The sequence below is a fragment of the Ciconia boyciana genome, chromosome 14 (assembly GCF_034638445.1).
Source record: "Ciconia boyciana chromosome 14, ASM3463844v1, whole genome shotgun sequence".
Classification (NCBI taxonomy): domain Eukaryota; kingdom Metazoa; phylum Chordata; class Aves; order Ciconiiformes; family Ciconiidae; genus Ciconia; species Ciconia boyciana.
In genome coordinates this window covers 17315861-17340814 of record NC_132947.1, presented here as the reverse complement: position 1 = coordinate 17340814, position 24954 = coordinate 17315861, and the positions used below count along the sequence as shown (strand labels likewise).

Genomic DNA, 24954 nt, shown 5'->3' with positions numbered 1-24954 from the left:
CGTGCTCAAGGGTGGTCTCACACCACGTTTCCCAGGGCCACTGAGCCTCCAGGGCAGGCAGCACGCCGAGTGCCTGGCTGTCCTTGCCGTCTGTGGGGCTCAGCTTGCCTGGAGCCTGTAGCTGGGCAGGGGACGCCTGTCTGTGCCCAGGCCACAGAGGATGCCCCCAGTTTCCGCACAGGCTCTGACTGTCACTAACTCTCCTTCCCTTGGTTTCAGGCTCATCCCGGAGGCCTGGCATTTGAGATGGAGGAGTTCTACGTAAAGTACAGGAACTTGTACGTGCGGTGTTGTTCTCTGTGCCACAGCAGTGGGCCCTGTGCATGCAGGAGCGAGGGCTCTGTGCTCCCACCTCCATCCCATCCCCAGCTGCAGCCCCAGCATCCCTGTCTCACTGCCCCCGTCCTTCTGAGCCAGCCCCGGCGGTGGGAAACAGGAAGGCTGCTGCAGCCTCAGTGCTCAGTCTTGGCCTGGACCTGGGCCATGGCTTCCTCCAGTTTGGGGTTTCACTATGGCAAGGCATAGGCTGAGTATTCTCGGGGTCGCTGGGAGATCCCTGCTGGTCTGCATGGTGGGTGTGATCGGGCCCAAAGGCCTCTTTGGTCACATTTTGTTTATTTTTTTTTCCTCTGCAGCTCCTACCTCCACTGTAAGTGGGCAACTCTGGAGGAGCTGGAGAAGGACCCCAGGATCTCCCAGAAGATAAAGCGCTTCCGGAACAAGCAGGCTCAGATGAAGCATATTTTTACAGAGGTGAGAGCTGAGAGTGGCAAGCAGCTGTGCCCAGCCCCAGCACACCTGGGCCCGGTGCAGTGGCTGAGCGGGCCAAGAGCTGAGTGCTGCCTCTGGCACCTCCCTGCCCAGGCGAGACCAGCTCCAGGGCCAAAATTCAGGGCTGGGAGCGGGCAGGCAGGGCTCACTGTGCAGCTGTGCCTGCCCTGCCTGAGCTCTGCCGTAGCTCAGTGATCCCGGGGTCCTGCCCAGAGCCCTGCCTGTGCCCCCTTGCCGACACTGTGGCAATGCCCAGGCAGCAGCGTGGCACCTCGAGCTTCCAAGCTGGTTTGAACCAGGGCACGGGCACAAGAGGGTGAGTGTGTGGGGATGCTGGAGCCAAGGGGCCATGACAGTGCCCTGAACACCCATGCTGTCACTGACAGAGGTATGGACAGGGTGACAAATGTCACTTGCCAGGCACTGCCAACCCTGGAAGTGTTGCTCAATGGGAGGGAGGGCAGTGTGCAGTGCTGAAGGTGCTTTCATGGTGGAGCAGAGATGCTATGGGAGAGAGGGAGCTATAAATACTTGGGCTTAGGGCAGCTCTTGCCTGCTGTGCTCTATAAGCAGATTAATCTTGTTTAATATGAAAGGTGTTTTATAATTTATCTTGCTGCTCCAGAGATAGTTGTTGGATCTCCTCAAACTGCCCCTTACAAGTGTAAATCAGGCCAGTAGGCTATGAAGATTTCTCCATGGATGTAGTTGGAAAGCTGGGGGTGTGTGTCAAATTTCTCACTCCTGAGTTGGTTTGGGGTCTTTCCCAGGATGCAAAGAAAAAGCATGTGTAGGAATGCACTGTACCACTAACAATTTAGCAAGGAGCAAATGCTCTTTCCTGTGACTAACTGGGGCTTGGGGAGCTGTGAACATAGAAGCCTGTTTTTTCTCCTTCCCAATCCCTAGACAATGTTTCTCTCTGACAACCACTTCTCGTCTAAAGCCCACTCCTCCCCAGGTGTTCCTGGCAGGAGGATGAGCCCTTGCCTCACGAGCGGTTGCTGCTGGTGATTGCTGAGCTGAAGGTGGGGAGGGAGAGAGGCAGAGACAGAGAACAAGGTGTCATCCCTTGCAGAGGAGTGGAGTTCATCGGGTGCTATGTGTGGCTCTGTGCTGTGGCAGTCGTAGCTCTGGCTGCTGCATGTAAGCTGTAGCGTACAGCTCAGGGCTTTGTACCTTGGGGCCAGATGGGCTGGAGAGGACGTTCCTGCCTCCCAGCAAGGGCAGCATGGAGCCCGCGGCCGCTCTAAAGCAAGAGCTTTGCCTTCTGCAAGGCTCCTGCATCCTCCCTGCCCAGAGACAGATGTCGCGTACCTGCATCCAGGGCACTTGGTGTGCTGCACACAGCTAGCAGCATCCTGGGGACAGATGTCCCGCAGCTGTTTACTTGTGCCTGCCATCTGCTTAACCCTGGAATCACCTTGAACTTGCCTCTGTTTTTACTCTTTGCTGTCACAGCCTGATGAGGATTTGTTCAACCCAGACTATGTGGAGGTAGATCGAATTCTGGAGGTGGCTCATACGAAGGACCCTGACACCGGGGAGGTGAGTGGCTGCATCGCTTGTTTGCCCTGCGGAGGGAGGGAGGGAGGCTTGGCAGGAGGCCCAGACCCACAACGTGCATCGCTTGTCATCTCTGAGGCCTTCCCAGCCTTGCACAGCCTGAGCCCTGTCCCCAGGGACCCCTTGGTACACGGGTAAATGGAGGGCCGCTGACCATCCCTGTGACTCGCTCTCAGTCACAGTCTGTGCCCGCACGCTGGGGCTGAGCGTCCATGAGCCCTGCACTGTCTCTGAGCCTGTCTCTCTGCGCTGCAGGAGGTGACTCACTACCTGGTGAAGTGGTGCTCGCTGCCCTATGAGGAGAGCACCTGGGAGTTGGAGGAGGATGTCGACCCAGGGAAGATTAAAGAGTTTGAAGCCCTCCAAATCCCTCCAGAAATCAAGCACATGGTAACGTACCCAGAGGTAACGTACCCGGCTGGCAGCTCGCTGCCCTGGGCAGGCAAGGACTGTCAGTGTCTTGCCAAGGTCCAGCAGTGCTGACCTTCTTGTCCTTGCTGCTGCAGTGCAAGCCCCATATCCTCCCCTCCAGATGGGTTAGTTAGCAGGATCTGAGGGTGGGATCCGGAGGCCAAGACCTTGCTGTGAATCAGCTGTCAGTGACTGTTCTGAAGTGTTATCCTGATGCGCAGCCCCAAAAGCGGGGTCTGGCCTTGCTGAGCATTAGCCTCTTCCTCTCCATGGACCTTGCTCCTGCTCTCTCTTCCTAGGAGCGCCCAGCATCTGAGTCCTGGCAGAAACTGGAGAAGTCCCGGGAGTATAAGAACAGCAACCAGCTGCGGGAGTATCAGCTGGAGGGAATGAACTGGCTGCTCTTTAACTGGTATAACAGGTGAGGAGGGGCTGCAGCCCTGTGCTCCCGCGAGGAGTCCTGCTGGCAGTGGGGCCCTGGTGTGTGCAGCCACAGGAGCAGCAGAGCCGGGGGAGCAGAGCTGACAAACAGGGGCCTGACAAAGCAGCCACTGAGACCTTCCAGTGCTGGAGCTGGCAGGCAGCTGCCAGAAAAATTTTGTTTTAGCTTTGCAATTGAGTCTTTAGGAATGTTTCTCCCTGGTAAATGCTGATAAGTCTTGGAGATAGTAGGGCTTAGCTATGGGTCTAAGATACACCTGATTTTGGTATTGGCTGGGCTACTGGTGACCCAGTCCTGTGGCAGGAGTGCAGGAATATGCATATTCTCAGCTGCAGCAAGCCATCAGATGCATCTTTCACTGGCTAGCATGCACCCAAAGGACAGTATCTTTCACACTAATTTCGAGTCCATCATCTTGCCAGAAATTCGATGGTCCGGCTTACCCAGACCGGTTTGGGCCACTGTACCAATGTCCCCTCACCCTTCACGCTGCAGGGTTGGAGAGGTGTGGGTGGAGGTGATGTGCCTGACATCCCATCGAGGAGTTGGTGATAGGGTGGTTCCTGCCCAAGAGCCACATTCACCTGCCCCTATCCGTCTCTGCAGGAAGAACTGCATCCTGGCTGATGAGATGGGGCTGGGGAAGACAATCCAGTCAATCACCTTCCTCTCAGAAATATTCCTGATGGGCATCCATGGCCCCTTCCTCATCATCGCACCTCTCTCCACCATCACCAACTGGGAGAGGGAGTTCCGCACCTGGACAGAGATGAATGCCATCGTGTACCACGGCAGCCAGATCAGCCGGCAGATGATCCAGCAGTATGAGATGGTGTACAGGGACACACAGGTGAATGATGCACACAGCTCTCCCAGGGTGCGTCCCCCAGCCTTGGATTCTTTTACCTGGGAACCACTGAGCTGCATGTGGAGCTTGTGGTTCATCTGGAGAGGGAAAGGTGAACTTTTAAGACCCCCTTGCTGGCATGGGCTCAGGGTGCACGGTGTATGGGTGAAGAACAGGCCCAACTCATGCAGAAAGGGGAAAATGCAGCAGAGCCCCAGCCACAGTTCTTGTCCAGGCCTGTTTGTCTGCCCTGAAGCAGTGTCTGGTTTGGAGAGACAGAGCCTGCGGTCAGTGAGGAGGCTTGCAGGAACCTCCCCGCTGCTTGGGAGAGGTGAATCTGGGGAAATCCCAGCTAGGACCCAGATGCTAACACTGATATGTTGACAGGATGTCTGACAGTGTCCTGCCGCCCTGCAGGAGTCAAGCACTGCATATGGTTTATGTCTCCCTAGGGTAACCCTCTCCCTGGGATCTTCAAGTTCCAGGTGGTTATCACCACCTTTGAGATGATCCTTGCTGACTGCCCGGAGCTGAAGAAGATCCAGTGGCGCTGCGTGGTCATTGATGAGGCACATCGCCTGAAGAACAGGAACTGCAAACTCCTGGAGGGGCTGAAGCTCATGGCCCTGGTGAGCATGTCCTGCCCAGGTTCATGTGAGAGCAGTGTGGGCCAGAGATGGCCATGCCTAGCAGTCAGATGCCACTGCCAGCTGCTCAGGCCCAGTGCCAGGGCTGAAAGCTCACTGTCAGAGGGAAAACCATCCAGGACCCCTCAGGTCACTGAAGCAGTGCCAGTGATGGGGGGCCCTTTGATGGATGGGGCACTGGTGCCCTGCAGCCATCACAAACTCCTTTTTGCTGAAGTGGAATATTAACCTTCAGCAGGCCAAGTCCCCCCATGCCTTCCCTTCTGTGTGCACTCCCTGGCAGAGCACTGTCTGGCCTTGCAGCGCAGCTTAGGCTGCTGCAGCACACGGAGGCAGTTGCTGACCAGCCATGCACAGCATCCTCTGGCCATGGTGTGCCTTGCACCCTGTGGTGAGCAGAGCTGCAGTATTCAAGCTGGTTTCTTACTGCTCTGCAAATATGGGACCAAGTCCATGCCAAGGATGGGGGTGCAGGACTGTGCGTGGTGAAAAAGGGATCAATGAGCTGCTCTGAGAAATGAATTTGGATGTCCAGCTCCTTTCCAGCCCTGGGAAAGGCAGCACTGCTGTTTGCTGGACCAAGGGCCACCAGGCATATTGGATGTCCCAGCCCTACCCAGCTTCCATCACGCTCTCCTGTAGCTGGGCCAGGCCTCCAAAAATTATAAGTCTGATGTCTCCAGTACCCAAAGACCCTGCTGTTTCCCTGTGACCTTGTGTCTTGTGCAGGTCCCTGCTGGGTCGTGAGTAGCCTGGGGCAAAGCGGGATTGCTGCTGACCCCCCTTTGTAACCATCACCTTCCTTTGTACAAGTCTTGTGGGAACCTCCCACCTTACCATTGCCTTTCTTTCATAGCTGGTGACTCTTGGGGATGTTCCCTGCATTAGGTTGGTCGGGAGGATTAGCCTGAGCAGTGAGCAGGCGCCCAAGTCTCTGGCAGTGCTGGGACAAAGTGGCTGGTGCGCCCTGGGAGGCAGCACCTGGTGGTGCCTGAAGCCCGAGCCCGTGGTGTCAGCGCATGGAAGGGAGTGCGTTCCCCTTGAGGGGCCATCTGCTCCTCACACCCCCAGGTCTTGGGGGGTTGTCTGGACCCCTGCCTCCTTTTAATGCACACGTACCTACATGGTGAACCTCTAAGAAAAGCTCCTCCTTGTTCCCAGTGCACACTTGACAGAGTCATACATGCCCCTGCTGATTTTGGAGCACCCTGCTCACGCTGGCCCTAGCAGGCAGGTCCCTGATGCCTCTCGGTATCACATGGCTCTGGGCTATGTTTCCTCTTGTTCTACCTGGGCCCTGAAGAGGGACATCCTGCCCCCAGGTGCAAGGAGGCTTGGGCTCTGTCAGTGTCCCCGTCCAGTGCCAGCACAGCCCTGCCTGAGGGTCTTGTGCCAGGGCAGGGCTGAAGCCTGGGGGCAGTGTGGAATTCTCAGTTTTGGCTGTTGTTGCTGCAAAGAGCTGGACTGCGACACGTCCAGGGGAGCGTCCTCGGAGCCACAAGACAGTGTTGCGTGGCAGCGGCTGCATCAGGGCTGGCACCATGACCAGGGAGCGTTTCAGGGTGCGTGTGTGCCCCCAGGCCACCCAGAGTGCTCCTGAGGCTGGAAGACAAGGACCATTGCGCTCTTGGGACCCCTTGGACGGAGCCAGTGGGTCTGAGCCCTCAACCTGTTTTCTGTGTATATGCAGGAGCACAAGGTGCTGCTGACAGGGACCCCCCTGCAGAACTCGGTGGAGGAGCTCTTCAGCCTCCTGAATTTCCTGGAGCCACAGCAGTTCCCCTCAGAGACAGCCTTCCTGGAGGAGTTTGGAGACCTGAAGACAGAGGAGCAGGTACCTACAAGAGTGACGCTGGTGACTGTTAGCACAGGCCCCTGGGACACACGGTCACCAAGCCAGGCATGCACTCAGACACGTGCTTCATGGAAGTGAATAGGCCTCCTCATGCTGGGAGAGGCAAAGTTGTGACAGAGCCCGCAACGTTGCTTTGGAGAGAGGAGACCAGCCTGTGCCAAGGCAGTGGTCTGCTCCCTACCTAGCTCCCTACTGCCCTTTGCATGCCTGGGCAGCACAGCTCACCCGGCTTTCCTACCTGGTCTGTCCCTGAGACCAACAGGAGTGTAGGGGGAGTGAGGAGATCAGTAAGTCCATGTGTCAGTCGCCCTTGTCAGGTTGCCCTGGGGAGCAGGGGTCATGGAAAGCAGCTCAGTCCCCTGGGCTGTCTTGCTGCCATTTGAATGTCTGGCTGAAGTGGAGATATTGCACAAAGATCATCATTCTGAGGGAGCAGGCACAGGCACATGGAGCAACCATCATCTCAGCTGCTATCAAAGTTCTCAGCTCTCCTGCAGCAGACACATCTACCCAAGGCTGCCGGCAGCAGAAGTGTGGAGTTGATGGCCCAGGGCTGGTCACTCACATGCCTGCCCCAAGGAAGCCAGACCCTGAAGCTGTCCTGGCTGTCAGCAGAGCAGCTGCTTCAGGGTCATTTGTAGTGGGTTTCCAGCCTGGGGAGCCTCTAGCGTTGCAGGCCCCTCTGCTGTTGTCACTGTGTGCTTGCCATGCAGGGAGGGCAGTGAATATCTGCGCTTGCTCTGGCAGGTGAAGAAGCTGCAGTCCATCCTGAAGCCCATGATGTTGCGACGGCTGAAGGATGATGTAGAGAAGAATCTGGCACCCAAGCAGGAGACCATCATTGAGGTGGAGCTGACCAATATCCAGAAGAAATACTACCGGGCCATCCTGGAGAAGAACTTCTCCTTCCTCTCCAAGGGTGCCAACCAGCACAATATGCCCAACCTCATCAACACTATGATGGAGCTGCGGAAGTGCTGCAATCACCCGTATCTCATCAACGGTGAGGGCTGTGCACAGGAGGGGTCAGGGGGATGGATATCACTGCAACATTTACTGGTCACTACCTGCAGAGCTCACCCAGCTTGGGAGCCTTGTGCCATCTGCTGCTGGTGCGGTTGTGCATCCAGGCCCAGCACAGGATGCAGTGATCTGCCTTGTTGCCCTCACGGGATGGGCAGCCCAGCTCCCCGCAAGTGCTGCTTGCTGGCGGGCACCTCAGGGTCTTGTGAGGCTTGCTATGTTTGGGGGTGTTCTGGCGCAGAACCCTCTCCAACATCCCAGCCTGGCTTGTTCTGCCAAGAGCTGGTGCAAGCCCTGAAGAGGGAGTAGAGTCACAGGAGTGAAGGGGCTTCTGGAGGTCTCTAGCCAACCTCCCTAGGTCTGATCGACTGCATGGGTTCTGTTCCTCGCGTGGTGGCTTACTGTTGCCCTGGATAGGAGGCTGGGGGCAGCTGCACTACCAGCCTCACCAAGAGCTCACATCCCTTCTCACCTGGCAGGGGCAGAGGAGAAGATCCTGGAAGACTTCCGTAAAACACACAGCCCAGAGGCACCAGACTTCCAGCTGCAGGCGATGATCCAGGCGGCTGGGAAGCTGGTGCTCATTGATAAGCTGCTTCCCAAGCTGATTGCTGGTGGGCACAAGGTGCTCATCTTCTCCCAGATGGTGCGCTGCCTTGACATCCTGGAAGACTATCTCATTCAGAGGCGGTTAGTACAGGCTTCAGCATTCACCACAGCTCCTCCACATCACCTCCATCCTGCACTGTAGATACAGAGTGGAAAACAGCCCAGGGTGGGGATTTGGCCATTCTGTGCCCATGTGCCAAAGGATCCGAGTTACTGGCTACTGCTCGTGGGTGCAGAGACCCCAAAGCTGGGTAGCTCTGACCTGTCCATTCTGCGTTGCCCGGGGCTAGTCCTAGGAGTGACCAAATGGAAATAGGCCCTTCCCCTGGTCCTGGTTCCCATGAGCCCCATATCCATGCACCGTGTGTGGGGTCGTGACAATTTTGCCATCATAGGAGGAATGACTTTTGGGAACAGCCACAGTGCACACAGGCTGATGGGGCCTGAGTCTCCACCTGTGCACAGGTCCTGCCAGTAAGTTCTGGCTGCCTGCGTGCCCACACACAGCCTGGGGGAAGGAGCAAGAAGGGGTTTGTAAGCCACAGACAGTTCAGGCCCTGCTGTGACCCTGCTCTCGCCTCTTCCCCTCTCGGAGCAGGTACACCTATGAGCGCATTGATGGGCGGGTGCGTGGGAACCTGCGCCAAGCTGCCATCGACCGCTTCTGCAAGCCCGACTCGGATCGCTTCGTCTTTCTCCTGTGCACACGGGCAGGCGGGCTGGGCATCAACCTGACCGCTGCTGACACTTGCATCATCTTTGATTCGGACTGGAACCCACAGAATGACCTCCAGGTAATGGGCTGGGCCAGGCCAGGCTGCTGGGACGTCCTGCAGCATGGCTCCCGCCACTCATGCCAGCCAGAGAGGGAAGGGCAGCAGCACCTGGCTGTACTGGGCATGGGGTGCCGTGCTGGGAGAGCTGGCAGAGGGGTGCAGGCAGAGGGGACATGTCATGGGGGAGATCATGGTGTGGCTCTAAAAGCACGGGTCGGCCACAGACCAGGCCACACTTTGTCCATACCCGGTGTTGGAGGGGGTGAAGTATTGGGTGCTCCCCATCTGCAGAGAGCCAAGGCTCCAGCCTGAGCCCTGTGTCCCTTGCCCGGGGCTGCAGGGGTCTTGGATTCCTGCTCCACAACTGCGCAGGCCTGGCGCTAACCAGCACCTGCTGACAGAGCCCTGCCAGGTCAGCCACACGCACTAGATGAGGGTGCTCTGGTGGGTGGGAGCTGACTGCGGCTCAGGTGGGTGAGTGGTGGGTGCTGGTGCGGGGTGCCACAAGCCACACAGTCCCCGTCCTGCTGGCCTCACTGTGCTTGATGCTGTGCCCTCTGCACTCCCAGGCTCAAGCTCGCTGCCACCGGATCGGGCAGAGCAAGGCGGTGAAAGTCTATCGCCTCATCACCAGGAACTCCTACGAGCGCGAGATGTTCGACAAGGCCAGCCTGAAGCTGGGCCTGGATAAGGCTGTGCTGCAGGACATCAACCGCAAGGGCAGCACCAACGGGGTAGGTCGGCTGTCAGAGTGGGGCTAGGTGGGAGGCACTGCGGGAGAGCTCTCCTCCTTCCCCTGCAAGTCACTGCCAGCTTGGAGCAGGGACCTGGGCAGGCTTCTGGGGAGGGAGAGCCCAGTCCCACACACTCACATTGCTGCTGTTTGGCCTGGCAGGCTGTCCCTGCAGTGCCACGGCACTGGGGAACACGTGGTGCTGTGTCTGGGTGACACGGACTGAAATTTCTGACAGTGCCTCAGGCAGCACTTTGAAGTGACCTCTCTGCTGTAGTGGCAGGAGGGCTGGGTTGGCTTGGGGCATCTCTGCCCTCCCTCCTGGGGCAGAGCGAAGATCTTCTCCTGTTGTGCAGTGCCCAGGGTGGCTGGCCAGGTTGGTGATGCCCCTGTGTTATGGGCAGGTTCAGCAGCTCTCAAAGATGGAGGTGGAGGACCTGCTGCGGAAGGGTGCCTACGGCGCTCTCATGGACGAGGAAGACGAAGGATCGAAGTTCTGCGAGGAAGACATTGATCAGATCCTCCAGCGCAGGACACAGACCATCACGATCCAGTCTGAGGGGAAGGGCTCCACCTTTGCCAAGGTGTGCTGTGCTCCATCAGAGAGAAGGGGGACTCCCTCCGGGGTGGTGGGGGACACTCTGGGAGCGTGCAGGGCAGTGGTGGTGGGCTGACCTCTTACCTGTGTGTTGAGATACGTCCGCATGGAGGCCAAGCTCTCCTGCCTGTCCCGCTGCGCCCAGGAGTGAGACCTTGCTGGGGCACGGCAGCAGTGCGGTCTCCTGTCTCACTGGTGGTCAGCAGAGCATTGAGGAGGGGGCCACCAGCCTGGGTGGGTGATGTGAGGCTGCCTGGGAGGGTTCAGCTTGCCAGCTTTCACTTTCCCTTTAAGGCCGGCTCAGGCTGGTGAGAAGGCAGAGCAGGGGCTGTCCTCCAGGTGCCGGGCAGTGCCAGGGTGTGCTCTGTCACAGGGCTGGCAGTGTGGACAGATGCAGAGCTGCTCTTGATTCGCAGCTGGGGCACTGCGGGGTGGAGGGCTTGCTCTTCTGGTGGGCTGAGGACTCCTTGCCATGGCAGCAGGCTGTGCCCAGAGCTAGACCCTCTGCCCAGGGCTCTTGTGGGCAGGTTCAGGCCTCTCCTTGGGGAGGATGGATGAGTTCAAAGGCTGGGTGAGATCAAGTCCCTGAGCTGGGTTGATCTTCTACTCATGGGCTGAGATTATTTGATCTGGAGTCTGTCACCTCCCCTGCCCTTCCAGACACCGGTGCTGCCTCAGTGCGGTGCTTTGCCGAGCAGAAATGCAGGTGGAGACCTGCGCTGCTGGTGGTACGGAAAGGAGTTGTGGTACCTTCAGCACAGCCCTCCCACAGTGCAGCCCATCTCTGTCTCCTGCCTCACTCTGCTGCTGCCGTGGGACCTGGGTCTGCAGGGAGACCCCCAGGGTGGTGGCAGGAACTGGCTGCTGGCCTGCATGATGCCCAAAGCTGGGTCCTGCTGTGCCATGGGAAGCTGTGCGCCGTGGGGCCCTGACATCCCCACAGGAGAGAGCCCAAGGAGCCAGCTCTGTGCCACGCTTGTCGCTGGTGTCCGCTGGCGGCACCAAGGGCCATCTCTCCTTCCTCCTCTTGCGGGTGGCACAGCCCAGGCTCTGTTTCCAACGGGTCAAGCAGGACTGCAGAAGAGAGGGATTTAGCTCCCTTAAGCAAACAAAGAGCCCTCTGGCACGTGTCAACATGAGGTGTAACACCCCATGGCAGCGAAACTGTGTGCTGCAGACAGATGTGCATGGGGGAAGGCACATCTGGATGGTGGGTTGCACCCTGTTCACTTCTCTTCTTTCACTCCCAGGCCAGCTTCGTAGCATCAGGAAACAGAACTGACATTTCCTTAGATGACCCCAACTTCTGGCAAAAGTGGGCCAAGATAGCAGAGCTCGATACAGACGCCAAGAATGAAAAGGTAGGATCCAGCTCGTGGCCTGTGTGCCCCACATCTAATCTGACACCACGTGGTGTGGTCTCCAGGCAGGAGCGGTGTGCTTCTGCTGGGCTCGGGAAGTAATACGTGTTAGGCATCAGGAGTCACTGCAAGGGAAGACTGATCCATGAGTGCTGGCTAAAGTCCCGATTACTTTAGCCACATGTTGGGCTGTGTCTACCTGATATTTCAGGGTGCTCAGTGCTCAGTCTGTGCTCCCAGCTACTCCCAAGCCTAGTTAAGGGGCAACAGTTGGGGCTGGCAGCGTGTGATGGGAGGAGAGGATGAAACAGCCAGTGCAATGGCATGCCTGTGAACCCAGCAGACCAGTGTCACTGCCTGTGCGTGAGCTGGAGCTGTGCCAGAGTTCCCAGGCATGAGTGCCTCCCGCTACCAGCCAGGTTGGGTGCTGGCAGCCTGGGCAGCTGGGGCTGGGGCTCCAGCGTGGAGCAGTACCAAGATGCTCCCATGCTGCCCTCCAGGTGCCAGCTCTGATCTCCCGGCTCCCTGGCTGTCTCACCAAGCCCAGAGACCTTTGTTAGCTTGAGGCATGCCAGGGCCAAGCTGCCGTGTGCCCTGGCAGGGCACAAAGGGGCCCAAGTGCTAGCTCTTGCTGTGGCTGGGGATTGGTGGGGTGAGCAAGGCTCTTCCCACGCTCAGGACAAGCTACGTAACCATTCCCCAGCCCAAACCCAAGTCCACGTGAGCCTTGGCACCCTGGGCAGAGGTGCCTCGCAGCTCTGGAGGAGGCCTGGTGAGCTGACCTGAGTTTGTATACTCCAGCCCTTCGAGCCCTGGAGCTCGCAGTGCCGGGCACATTCCTTTCACTGCAGCCCCCTGGCTCCCACCACCCCAGGTCTCAGTGGCCAAGGAGGTGACACCATGATGTCATGGTGAAGCTCAGCAGGGTGCCCCGGCTCTCCTGGCAGCGGGCAGAGAGGAAGCCGTGCTGTGTGCGACTGCGCCTGCTGGCCTGGGCTCCCTCTCCTCTCCCCGGGTGGCCCTCCAGGCCCTTTGCAGGGCCATGGCACCCGTGGGCCAGTTCAGGGAGCCTTCAACCCAGCAGCAAGTCCAGCCATTTAGTGACCTAGAAGCAAAGTGGACTTGCAATTAGTTGAGGCTGGTGGGGAGCAGGTAACATCAGAGCAGGCAGGTCCCTGTAATCGGTCGTGCATCACGTGGTCCTGTTTAGTGCCAAGGTAATAACCGTAACAACCACGCTTCTCTGTTGTGATTTATTCATAATGTTTAATGTGTAGGCTCCAGCAGCAGCACAGAAGGATTTTGAGGAGGTGCAGTGGCATGACGGTGCTGAGACACTGCTGGTCAAGAGGCTTATGTCAGGCACACTGGCACCCTCAGGTCCCTGCCTCTCACTGGTTTCGTGGCTACAAGGGCACCTCTGGAACTGGGGACCCTCGCTGAGCAAGCACTGGGCTGTGGTGCTGTAGTGGGAGCAGTATACTGGCTGGGCTGGAGCAGGCAGTGGGTGCTGGCTAGAGGGCAGCACCTCTTTGCAGAAGAAATGTCTCTTTCTGGTAAATGCACCAATGCTGTGAGGGCTGTGAGATGCCGTGGTGCTTCCCCACCTTGTTTGCGCTCACAAACGAAGGCAGGTTGCAGGGAGGTTGAAGATCATGGCTGTGGCACTGGATTTGTCAGAGCATCACTCTGTGTGGATGCTTGGTCTGGTTTGGGTCTCAGAGCTCTGTCCTAGGTTAGAGCAGGCTGGGGAAGGGGCTGTCAGGGTCTCAGTGCCTCAGGGGACGGACACAGCCCTGCATGGTGTCTGGAAATGCTCCCTCTTGCTCAGCTTCTCATCTTCTCTGAGCAGGAGGGTGCAAGCAAGGTCATCCAGGCCAGCTGGGTTTGGCCCTGACAGCGCAAGGGGTGTCGCAAGAGGAGCTATGGCTTGGACAACTCCTCTGGTACTTCCCCCTGCTCTTACGTTGTTGAATACTCCCCCGTGCTGCCTGTTGGATATTTTCTATATCCAGCTGAATACTAGCCACGTTCACCCAAGCCTGGAGGGTTGTTCGAAGACCATGCGGGTCAGGCTCAATATCCAGGCGTTGCTTTAGAAACAAATCTCTCTCAAAGCTGAACATGAACAGGGATGAAGGGAGCTCCCAGGGCTCCTCCTGGCCTGATGGAGCAAGTGAGGACAGGTTTGGATTGTGCCACTCCTTCCTCCGTCAGTGTTTGCAGCCCTGCTGTCCTGCCTTCAGGGATGGGAACAAGGAGTAAAGCCAAGTGGATCTGGCAGGCCTGTCACCATGTCTGGGTAAGGGGGTTGCGGACTGTGAATGGATGCTCCCGGAGTCTTGCCTCTTGCCCTCACTGGCAAACTGGCTCCTTCGCAGCAGCGGCCGTGGGCAAACGTGGCAGGTGGAGCACCAGTAAGCCAGTGCTTGGCTTCTCCTGGCCTGGTAGCAGAGCTGCCAGACGTTCCCCACGTGCCTCTGAGGAGCATCTCTCAGGGGCAGCATCCTTGTTCTCGGCCCCTGCCTGCTCTGCCCGTGGGAGCAGGAGCTCTGTAGCTGAGCGCTGAGATGGAGCTGGGAGGGTTGGTGACTCTGCCTGTCAGGAGGCAGGAGTGGACAGATGGGGTCCCATCTCTCTGCTGGCCCTGCTGAACTTGTGGGCTTGGCTGCCCCCCGGGCCTCTCCTCCCGGCTCCTCCATTGAGCCCAGGGCGCTGCAGCTGGCTTCAGTGCGGCCCCAGGGCCTGCCGAAATTCCAGCTAAGGCAGCAGCACCACAGAGATGGTGCTAGAGAGCAGCAAGAGGGAGGCCCCACAGCTCTGCAGAGCTCACTGCTCTAGCAGGGAGAATTGGGGGGGGTGTCCCACAAGCTTGAAATCCAGGCAGATTTAGATGACATGGATTCATTCAACAGGGTGGGGGGAAGGAGAGGAGGCAGGTACATGCTATTTAATTTCATATCGCTCCCTCCTGCACCTTCTTGGAAGCTGCCTTTCCTCTTCCAGCCCACCTATCCCCCTCGACACAGAAATTACACCGCCTCCAGCACAGCGCTCGGTGCAGGCAGTGCTGGGAGGGCCAGGACTATGATTCAGAGCTGAATCAGCTGCTGGTTGTCAACAGTTTGAACCCAGAGGTCCTGATTTTCAGCCTGCCATTGTTCAGGCTGAATTTTGTGCTGGCCAGGAATTGTCTCGTGTGTGCGGGCGGAGCTGCACACAGGTAATTTGGAGCAGGTATCCCAGTGGGAAGGTGATAGCTAGCCACGGGGCTGGCGAGCCAGGAACCAGAGGCATGAGCAGAGCAGGGTGGCAGTGTGGAGAAGAGGACGTACTGTGGAAGGCAGGTGTTTCTGCCCGTACCTGAGCGCATTCTCCTCTCTGTCCCTCGTAGGAGAGCCTGGTCATTGACAGGCCCCGGGTGCGGAAGCAAACCAAACACTACAACTCCTTCGAAGAGGACGAGCTGATGGAGTTCTCCGAGCTGGACAGTGACTCGGACGAGCGACCCACACGCTCGCGGCGCTTCAACGAGAAGACGCGGCGGTACCTGCGGGCTGAGTGCTTCCGCGTGGAGAAGAACCTGCTCATATTCGGGTGAGTCTCACCCCTTCCCAGAGAGCACAGCCACAGCCTCCAGCTGCCCCAGTGCGCACATGGGCCACTGGCTGCCCCAGCCACTTTCTGTCCGTCCTGCTTGCAGTGTCCCCTCCTTCCAGCAGTGACCTCCCTGCTGGGACCTGGGCTCTAAGCGAACATTTGGGATGGAAGGAGAGTTAGAGGTCAAAGCATAAGCTGGCAGTTGGTGCTTCCAGAGTCCGCTCCTGCCTCTGCCCTGTTCAGTCCTGGGCAAACCTCTCCCCCGCTGTGCTCCTGTAATGTGGAGGCAGAACACCCCTATCCAGGGGAGCTGGCAGGGCCGTGCCCCTGAGCGAGCTCCTGGAGAGAGGTGCCGGTGAGGTCTCTAGTTGCACAGGAGTGCTTACTCTGTCTGTGTTCCTGCTGTTCTAGCTGGGGACGCTGGAAAGATATCCTGACCCATGGGCGGTTCAAGTGGCACCTGAATGAGAAGGACATGGAGATGATTTGTCGGGCCTTGCTGGTCTATTGCGTCAAACACTACAAGGGGGATGAGAAGATTAAGAGTTTTATCTGGGATCTCATCACACCGACAAAGGATGGCCAGAACCAGGCTCTACAGAATCACTCAGGTATTGCGTGTTCTCTCTGCCATTGCACCTGTACCCATTGCTGCTGTGCCAGCCTACGGGACTGAGGCTGTAGAAGTCAAAGCAGAGCTGATTGAAGCAGCCAGCAAGCAGTTGTGCTTGAGCACCACGACGCTCTCTGCACAGAGAACGTGGCTGCCATGGGACTGACCTCCACACTGACCCTCAGAACCAGTGGCGGGGGCTGGCTGGGTGGGGGAGGCTGATTTCCTGGCTCCCAGTGCCATGGGTGGTGCAGAGAGAGCCTTGTGGTGGGAGCAGGGATGCCATCCTACTCTCAAGTGAGCACGGCTAAGTTTTCTCTGGCCTGTGAATACTGTCAGGGTTCCCCCACACGGGGAGACACCAGGCAGTGAGCTCGTGGGGCGCTGGTGACCGTATGAACACATTGGGTGTGATAGGTGTGAGGGTGCCTATTCCACTCGGAGTGTGGACATGCCTGGCTGTTCCTCAGGGCATCGCAGGACGCAGCGTGGATCGTTGTGCAGGGACCCTACCTGTGCCTGTGGGCAGCCCTGGCCCAAGCGCCAACAGCTGAGACCACCAGGCGCAGCACTTGCAGCTGTGCCGGGGAAGCTGGTGGTGCAGTCTGTGCAGCCACCTCACCCCAGGTCGCCAGCTTGTGTCTCCTCTCATCATGGTTCTTGTCCCAAACATACTGGTCTGCAGTGCCTGCCCTGATGGGTAGAGGTGCAGCGTTGGTTTGTCCCGAGACCTCTGCAGTGCAGACTCCTACCCAGGTGGTGCTGCCTTCTCTCAGTCCATCTAGCAGGACCCTTTATCTCAGGCTGGGCTGTGCCCTCCCTGTTCAGAGGACTCGTACGCTTATTTTCCAGTGTGCGTGAGGTCCACATACCACACCACACGTCCAGTTTGTAATTGCATCTGCATTCTGTTGGGTGGAGGTTTCCAGTGTATCCTCAGCTTCAGACAGAGGCCATCCAGAGCCTTCCCCAGCCCTGCTCTCCCGCTGTCTCTGACTCTGCCTGGGCAGTGGGGCACTGCAGATTCACCCCCCTGCCTGCAGTGCAGCGTCTGCTCTCTGTAGACATCCCTTGGGGCTGGAGCAGCACAGCAAATAGAGCCCACCATGCAAGTAGCGTCATGCAGCCGCAGCGGCTTTTGTCTTTAATGATGTGAAGACAGAGCTGGTGCTGGCTCCTTGGATCAGCTGGAGGGTTGTGGCCTAGGACACGTGGTCACTGCCCGTTCTGTGGCAGAGGACTCTGCACTGACCTAGCAGCACAGTGCCTGCATCCAGTGGCTTTCAGGACAGGTGAGTTGGGCTGGGAGGGCAGGCTGGGGGAGGCCACGGCACTCCCTCGGGGTGGCCAGAGCCCCACGGCTGCATGCTGCTTGTTGTGCACTTGTGATCTGTGGCACAAGGTGAGTAGCAAGGAGGCTGGGACTCTCCAGCCTGCTTTTGGCACCAGGGAGCCAGGCTGAAACCTGGGGCTCCTGTTTCGAGGTGGTGGAGCACAGGGAAAGCTGTTCTGGAGTGGTGCTGTTGCTGAGCCCTGAGAGCGTGCTGCCTGTTACTTGGTGCTTAGAACCCGACATCACCATTTTCTTCTGTCTGGAAATGTCCAACTGGCTTTACAGTGTGAGGTCCGAGCACGTGGCCTTCAGTGGCTTCCTTAAGTTACTCCAATCACCTCCTACCATGTGAGCTGCTCTAGCAGTGCTGCCTCCTGTCCTTGCCACACAGCCCTGCCCAGAGCAGCGCTGGGACTGGTCTTGAGAGCCCTGTGGGGAGCAGAGCAAGTGTAAGGAACAAATTGGCTGATATGAATGGGCTTGATTTAGATAATGCCAAGTAACGAACAAGCCGCGTTTTCAGTGGAGGGTCAGGAATGCTTTAGTGCAAGAGCAGCACTAAAATTGGATATTTAGCAGAGGGAAGCAACAAGGAGCTTCGTCAGCTCTTCAGAATGGCTTTTCCCACCTGTGAAACCTCCATGTGGTATGGTCTTGGCCAGAGGAACAATGAAACCATCTAGCCTAACCTCAGGAGCTGGAGGAGAGCAGAACCCTCCAGTGTGGAGCAGCCACGCAGCGGGCGCTACTGTGGCTTGCCAAGGAGCCTGAGGTGCCACTCATGTTTGCAGAGACCTGACCAGGCGAGACATGCTCCGGGCCTCCCTGATGTGCAGAAAGCATCAGCCACCTCCAGCCCTTGCTCGTGCATCCTGGGGCTGTTCCTTCTCAATCCCATATCCGCATGACTACAAGGGGTGAGCACAGCAGACGGGCAGCCCAGCTCAGAGCTCTGCTCTGATCCAGCCCTGTCCTGCCTTCCATCCTGGAAGAGGCCAAGCTGCTGAGGAAGCAGCATTTGCCCAGAGTTCGTCCGGCCAGTTTGGTGCTGGGGACAGGAGCCCTGGTGCCCACTGTAGGCTTCCAGCAGCCACCTGGGCTGGAGCCCTTGTCCTGTCGTGGAGCTGCAAACTTTATGCAGGTGTTGAGGACACGGTGATGCTCTCTCTTATTCCCTGGTGTCGCAAGACCAGACGGGTGGGACGGGACTGCTGAGGCACTTCTTTCCCCTTTGCACACATAGGCAGGAGAGGACACCTGCAGGACCCTGCCTCAGAAGCAGCTGCCCAGGGAGGCAGCTCATCCCTCTTGGAAGACTCCAAACAATAGTGACCCCATCAGGAGTTTTCTCCATGTTCTGCTGTGAACTCGCATCTTATTTCAAGGTTGAAAATGTGTTTAATTTTCAGCTCCAGCCACTGGATCTCATTTTATCTTTGTCAGCCAGATGGGACTGCGTTCCTTTTCCCTTCGTTATCTTTGCCAAGTGTAAATGCCCCCTGCAGTGATCTGGTTCCCACACAGCCCTCCTGTTGCACAGAATAGGAAACAGCCCTTACAGATCAGATCATCATGATTGTCTTCTGGTCTCTGATCATTTGGGAGCCTCTTGTTTAAACTCTCATCCCAAATCCCTGTGTTGTCCCTGTAGGGTGAACTTCAGAGCTGGCTGTAGTGTCCAAGTAAGGCTCTAAGACCCATGCCCAGGACCAAGGTCCCTTCCGTGCTTCTACGTGATATTTTTATACATCAAGGGGGCGTGTTATCCTTAGGGCTCAGCATTGCACTGAGAACTCACAGCAATTCCGTTTCTGTGGTGATCCCCAAGTTTTTCTTGGAGACGGAGCCTCCCAAGCTCTGCATTTACCCCATGCATTTCCCCGACCCTGGCTCGCCAACCTGCAGCCAGGAGCTTTGCACAGCCTCCAGCTCCCCTGCTCTGCTGCCCTGCCTGGGCAGCACAGTGCCACGGATGCCTCGCAGCGGTGCCTGGCCTGGCCCACAGTGCCCACGGTGCTCACTGGCTGCCACTTGCTGTTACAGGCTTGTCAGCACCGGTGCCCAGAGGCAGGAAGGGGAAGAAGACGAAGAACCAGATGCTGCTTCCCGAGATAAAGAATGCAGACTGGCTCGCCACCTGCAACCCCGAGGTCGTCCTGCATGATGACAGCTACAAGAAGCACCTCAAACAGCACTGCAACAAGTGAGTGTGGGAGCCCACACCGGCTCGTGGAGACCGTGGGCTGAAGGCCTTTAGCGTGGGGAGGGTGGGAGGGAGCTGCGAAGGGCTCACAGCCCACGCAGGATCACCATGCTCCGGCTGCTGGACCACTCTCGGATGCTCCTCCAGCTAACGGGACCCATGTCCTGAGCAGCAAATCTCCAGCTGCAGGGCCCCAGCAGATCACAGGGCTGGGCACTGTGGCGTGACACCACATGGCCAGTGCCCGTCCTGCTTTGAGAAAGTGGGTTCTCCCATGTGGGGAAACACAGTGTCGAGCAGGTTTCCCTGGCCTTGCTGACCCTCAGAGTGTCCCCCTGCAAACACTCTGGTGAGGGCTGTTGGGCCAGGCCCTAGGCTGGCAACCTGCATGCTAGCGTGTGTTCCTCTCTGCTGCCCCGGGACAGGGTTCTGCTGCGGGTGCGAATGCTCTACTACCTGAAGGCTGAAGTGCTGGGCGAGGCCGCGGACAAAGCCTTCGAGGGGACCCCCGCCAGGTAGGGACCTTACGGTCAACCCCTGCGATGCTTCTCAGGGAGGTGGTGGCAGCGCTTGAGCACTGCCACAGCCATCCAGCCCAGCCACATCTGGGCTCACCGTGGCTCCGGGCGAGTCAGACCCTGTGGTCAAATCCCCAGGTCTTGCTCAGGCAAAACTTCATCCTTAGACAGCAGCTCTGCCTGAGCAGGGACCGCAGCCGTGGCAGCCCTGTTGAGGCAGCTCTGAGGCCCCAGTGCCAGCCTGGGGGGTGATGAGGACACTCGGGGACACCCTGCAGGCTGCAGGAAAATGTCTCCACGTGCTGCCTGACAAATTGTCCTCTAATCCAAAGTGGGAGCCTACAGAGGCTGTGCCCGGTTCCCAGGGCTAAGCATTGGAGCAGAGCATGCTCCATCACTGTGGCCTGCAGTCCCTTCCCAGCACTGAGGACAAGGGGGCCGACAGGCTCTTTTAATGCCACTGAGCCTGCAGCCTGCCAGCTCCTGACCTTCCTGCAAAGACTCAGCTCTCGGTGCTTCAGAGAGAAGTGTGATTTGCTGAGCTTAATTTCCTAGAGCAGGGGCTGCTGCCTTCCCCAGCACAGCTCCATCAGCATGAGTCTGTGCAGAGGGCACGTTGCAGCCCACCCCACCAGATGTGCTATTCTTTTGTGGCTGGTAGGTTTGAAGTGGTTTCCCCCAGGAGATGCTGTTCAGATCAGACAGGATCTCCAGTCCTTTGGTGTTGCTTGGGTAGGAGGGGAGAGGGGCTGTGCGGCCTCCTCATCTCTGGAAAAAGAGGATGGGGAAGGCAGTGGGTTGCGGTGGAGCCAAGGCTCCAGCTCTCTGACCCCAGGGAGACGTGCACGCCAGGCTATGGCAGGGCCCCAGGCCAGCCTTGCATTCGTTAGCTGTCCCCAAGCCAGCGAGCGATGGCTCCTGTCTCCCCCCGCCCCTGCCCAGCAGTGCCCAGTGCACTGCAGTGTCTGGTGAGGCTGGGAGAGGGGCATGCATACCTTGTCTGCCACAGGGAGCTGGACGTGCTGCTGCCAGACATTGACTACGTAGAGATCCCAGTGGACTGGTGGAATGCCGAAGCCGATAAATCCCTGCTCATCGGCGTCTTCAAGCACGGTGGGTACCCAGCTTGTCTGATGGGTGCCGGTGCGTGAGAGGGACCCAAGTGGAGCACCTGGCCAGAGCTCCGGTACCTGGAGGGGATGTCACGTCAGCGCGAGGGGGCAGAGCCACAGCCATGCACCATAGCCACACAGGGCCAAGGCAGCTCTCCCCAGGCGCTGGCAGCTGCGGCACTGCCAGCTCGTTTGGGTGGTGGGGCAGGCGCACTGCGGTGCCCAGGGTGGCCGTGCCCAGTCTCGTGGCAGACTCCTCTGGTTGGCCAGGAGCAGCATGCAGTTGCCACGTGAGGGTGAGGAGGAAGGCACAGAGCCCCTCCTGGCATCCCCAGCCTTGTCATGAAGTCCCCCTGTGGCTTCCAGGGGCCACAGGGCTGTTTGCTCCCAGCTGCAACCTGCCGTGGGTGCTGTGCACAGCTCTCCAGGTGCTGCGCTGCCTACCAGAGAGGGCTGCCTGGTGGGATGGAAAGGCTGACCTTTCTCTTTGCCTGCTGCCCAGGGGCTGCAGAGCAATTAGCAGCTTTTGGGAAAGTGTTCTGAATTTCTGGGGGTGAGAATTCCTCTCACAGCAGCACAGACAGAGAGTGAGAGCTGAATGGGGAGCTGTGTCCCACAGAGCAGGAGGTTCGCCTGAACGAGGCTCAGGCCTGGCTTTGTGCCGTCTTTCTCCTTTTTGATGGCCCGTGATGGTTGGCAGGTTACGAGAGGTACAATGCCATGCGGGCGGACCCGGCGCTGTGCTTTCTGGAGAAGGTGGGCATGCCGGACGAGAAGCTGCTCTCTGCAGAGCAGGGCGTCAGCGACGGGGCCCAGGATGCTGCCGAAAGGTGGGCAGGGGATGGAGCCAAGCTCTCGGGGGCTGTCTGGCTCACTCCTGGGGGCCACATTAGCAGCGGGGCAGAGCTGTGGGATGAGCTGTGCGCAGGGAGGAGGAAGGAAGCAGAGTGCGCATCTGAGCACAGTGTGCAGGGGGGAAGGCAGGGGGGAGCCAGCTCCCCAGTACGAGGCAGAGGGAAGGCATGAGCCCCAATTCTCCGCTCCCTCCCTCCTGCTGATGACTGGCACAGCCAGGGGGGCTGTGCTGCCGCTACCAGGGACTAATTCACTCTCTTATCCAGGGGCAGCATGGAAAAGGAAGAGAGCGGTGGAGAAAAGCTGGAGGGGCTGCCAAAGCAGGAGGTGAGTGGGATTCACAGTGATTGATGCACGTCTGCTGCTGCCAGGCCTGCCCTCCCGCCCTCTGCTGCAGGCTTGGCTCTGTCACCTCTGCTGTGGGGCACGAGGGAACCAGCGCTGCTGGTGACCCTGCTGTGTGCCGGCTTTGCCGTGCCGTGCACGGGCTCTGTTCCATACTGTCTGCGTCGTCTCTGCTCGCTGGAACACAGCTTCTGCTGTTGCCTGTGTGTGTTTCCTGCAGACCCGGGCAGCATCCACCTCGTGGGGAGCTGAGGGGGATTGAGGGCTGGGGACGGCCAGGGGTGCTGGCTCTCGCACTCAGCTTCAGGAGCCACATGGGGCCCTGGCAAAGGAGTCGGGGGAGTCCCAAAAGAAATGGCCCAGGGGGAGAGGAAGAGCAGTGAACGAGGCAGCACGGGAGGGTGCAGGGTTCATTTGAGGAGTGGAGGCTGTCGCACTGCTACTGTCCTGGGTGGTGGCACTACAGCCTGTGTCACTGTGGTGGACCTCTCCTCCAGGCCCAAAATGGACAGCGCTGCCCCTCTGCGCTGTCACCTCCCCTCTCTGTGCTGCTCTGATCCCGCGTGCTGAGGGCAGCCAGCAACTGCAGCCCGAGGGCACAGGACACGCAGCCCTGCCCGTCCTGCCACGCTGTACCCTGCCAGGGCCAGGTGGGCTTGCGGGTACGGGGGGTTCTGTGCGGGGCTGGAGAGCCCTCTCTGATAGTTTCCTTCTGCAGGACATTGTGGCTGCTGGGGTGGGCGAAGCCAGTGAGAAGCGGGACGAGCCAGCGGCAGGTGAGGCTGTATCTCCTGCAGCATGGCGCGTGGCTTCCCAGGGGCTGGCACGGCGCAGCCGGAGCCGGAGCGCTGAGGCAGGCTCTGCTGGGTGGGAGGGACAGGCTGCTGGGCTGGGGGGATGCACCGCTCTGTGTCAGTGGGTGAGGTAGCTTAACCTAGGCAGGCTCCTGTCAAGGGCCCTCCCATGCAGAGTTACGTGTGACCCAGGGATGGGCCCTGTGGCAGGGCAGCCAGGGTCCCGAAAAAGAGTGTTTCCAACCGAAGCCAGCCAGGGGTGACTAGAAGCCATTAGCCTGCCCTTGTCCATGCAGTTGCCTGCATGAGATGAACGTGCAGGGTCTCTGCAGTGGGCAGTGCTGGCAGATGCCATGGGCTGGCTGGTCCCACTGCTGAGCAGGGAGCTGCAGTCCTCTCCCATGCATGGCCTGGCCCAGAGCCATCATTCCCACCCCGATCTCTGCCTCTGGGCTCTCTCTGAAGGAACCTCTGACATGGTGAGGCTGTGAGCCAGCAGCTTTTGGGGTGCGGAGGCTCAGGGATGGTCACCACAGCCCCCCACTCGTGACTGTGATCCCTGGTGTCCCCCATGGGAGGGGAAAGGTGGGAGGGAGCTCTCAGAGCCAGCCGGAGGGATGCGGGAACCTGTGGCTTTGAGCGTGCGTTAAATACTAATGTCCTTGCTGATGTTTGAAGCCCAGGATGGCTCCGACTCAGACAGATCCTGCTGGCCTGTCTCATCTGCCCTCACAGCCAGACTGCGGAGGCTCGTCACCGTCTACCAGCGGTGCAACCGCAAAGAGCTGCCTCCCCGTGCCGAGATGCTGGTGCCCGGTAACCATGGATACTGGCTGCAGGACGAGATGTTCAGGAGAGCCTCCGAGATGGACTCGGTGAACAAAGAAATGCAGAAAAGGTAACGCAGCAGAGGGTCCTTTCCAAAGCTGATTTAGGCCAGTTGAAATCTTTGCCCCCCTGGATTTACCCAGGTAAATGTCACCACGGCTCTCCATGCAGCCACCTGCCCGCGTGACGGAGGCGCGTGCGTCCTTGCTGGGCAGGGAATGCTGCTCCCAGCTGCGAGGGAGCCTTGTGGCTCCGGCAGCCAGCCCGGGTGAGGAGCAGCCTCCACTGTAGTTTGCGGGTAGCAGCTAGTGACATGGTGAAAGGAAGAAAGGGGACAGCTCTTCAGGGTCAAATCCAGCGTCTGCTGGGCCAGGGATCACGCCCCAGCCCCAGCAGAGTGAGTGCTGCTGAGCAGTGTTGTGCACTTGGGACACACCATGGATGGGGGTGACGGATGAGCGCTGTCGCAGCCCAGGTGCGTAGCCTTTCTGACCCTCATGGCTCTCATGCCGCTGCATTAGCCTCCTGCTCATGGCCTCGGGAGCCCAATGGTCGCATATCCTGGTTGCAGTGTGCTCCCATTTTGTTTGCGTCCCAGTAAGTGGAAGAATGGTGGGACCATCCTGGCACTCTGAGCGGCTTTCTGCAGAAACCAGGGAGGGTGTGCGGCAGGGTCATGCTGCCTCCTTCGCTGCCAGTCCCCAGTGTGCAGCCCTGGGACTTCCTGAACTGCAGGGGCTCTCTGTGGTCAACAGTCCTTGATGGCTTTGTCTCCTGTGAACCTGTCCCTGTTGCAGGAATCCACGTAACCTCTTGGTATCTGTGTTGCCCTGTGCTCTCTGTTCACAGCCTCCTTGTATGGAAGCTGCTCCAGCCCACTGACTTTCTCTCTCCCCTTCCTTTGGACCTCTTCTAGTTGTACCGTCCCCTCTTCAAGGTGGGGGCATCAGTGCTTGTGCTGTGGACACCACAGCAGTCTAGTATTTCCTGCTCTTTAATTCTGTGGGCTTTTTTTTTGGGGGGGTCACCTTACAGGAGTGTCCTAGGCACTTTCCCACCAGCCTTTAATTTGAGGCCTTTCAACAAACTCCCCATTGGGCTCCTTGATTTGGAT

General features: G+C 58.6%; 1 protein-coding gene across 10 annotated transcripts in view; it reads left to right on the top strand.

Annotated features, from left to right (window-relative positions):
- The window catches only part of CHD6 (chromodomain helicase DNA binding protein 6), a 95899-nt gene that overhangs the window by 54544 nt on the left and 16401 nt on the right, over positions 1 to 24954 (top strand). For 8 of the 10 annotated variants that reach the window (XM_072879582.1, XM_072879577.1, XM_072879583.1 and 5 more), the window contains 23 exons: positions 220 to 278; positions 636 to 753; positions 2233 to 2319; positions 2593 to 2742; positions 3048 to 3169; positions 3797 to 4040; positions 4490 to 4666; positions 6375 to 6518; positions 7287 to 7542; positions 8042 to 8252; positions 8770 to 8965; positions 9517 to 9681; positions 10085 to 10264; positions 11529 to 11639; positions 15034 to 15236; positions 15651 to 15850; positions 19229 to 19388; positions 19814 to 19903; positions 20916 to 21019; positions 21719 to 21848; positions 22140 to 22200; positions 22937 to 22994; positions 23691 to 23910. In XM_072879582.1, the coding sequence (XP_072735683.1) occupies positions 220 to 278; positions 636 to 753; positions 2233 to 2319; positions 2593 to 2742; positions 3048 to 3169; positions 3797 to 4040; positions 4490 to 4666; positions 6375 to 6518; positions 7287 to 7542; positions 8042 to 8252; positions 8770 to 8965; positions 9517 to 9681; positions 10085 to 10264; positions 11529 to 11639; positions 15034 to 15236; positions 15651 to 15850; positions 19229 to 19388; positions 19814 to 19903; positions 20916 to 21019; positions 21719 to 21848; positions 22140 to 22200; positions 22937 to 22994; positions 23691 to 23910 (3446 nt within the window). The remainder of the gene's footprint in view (positions 1 to 219; positions 279 to 635; positions 754 to 2232; positions 2320 to 2592; positions 2743 to 3047; positions 3170 to 3796; positions 4041 to 4489; positions 4667 to 6374; positions 6519 to 7286; positions 7543 to 8041; positions 8253 to 8769; positions 8966 to 9516; positions 9682 to 10084; positions 10265 to 11528; positions 11640 to 15033; positions 15237 to 15650; positions 15851 to 19228; positions 19389 to 19813; positions 19904 to 20915; positions 21020 to 21718; positions 21849 to 22139; positions 22201 to 22936; positions 22995 to 23690; positions 23911 to 24954) is intronic. The other 2 variants (XM_072879576.1, XM_072879584.1) reach the window with 1 other exon arrangement.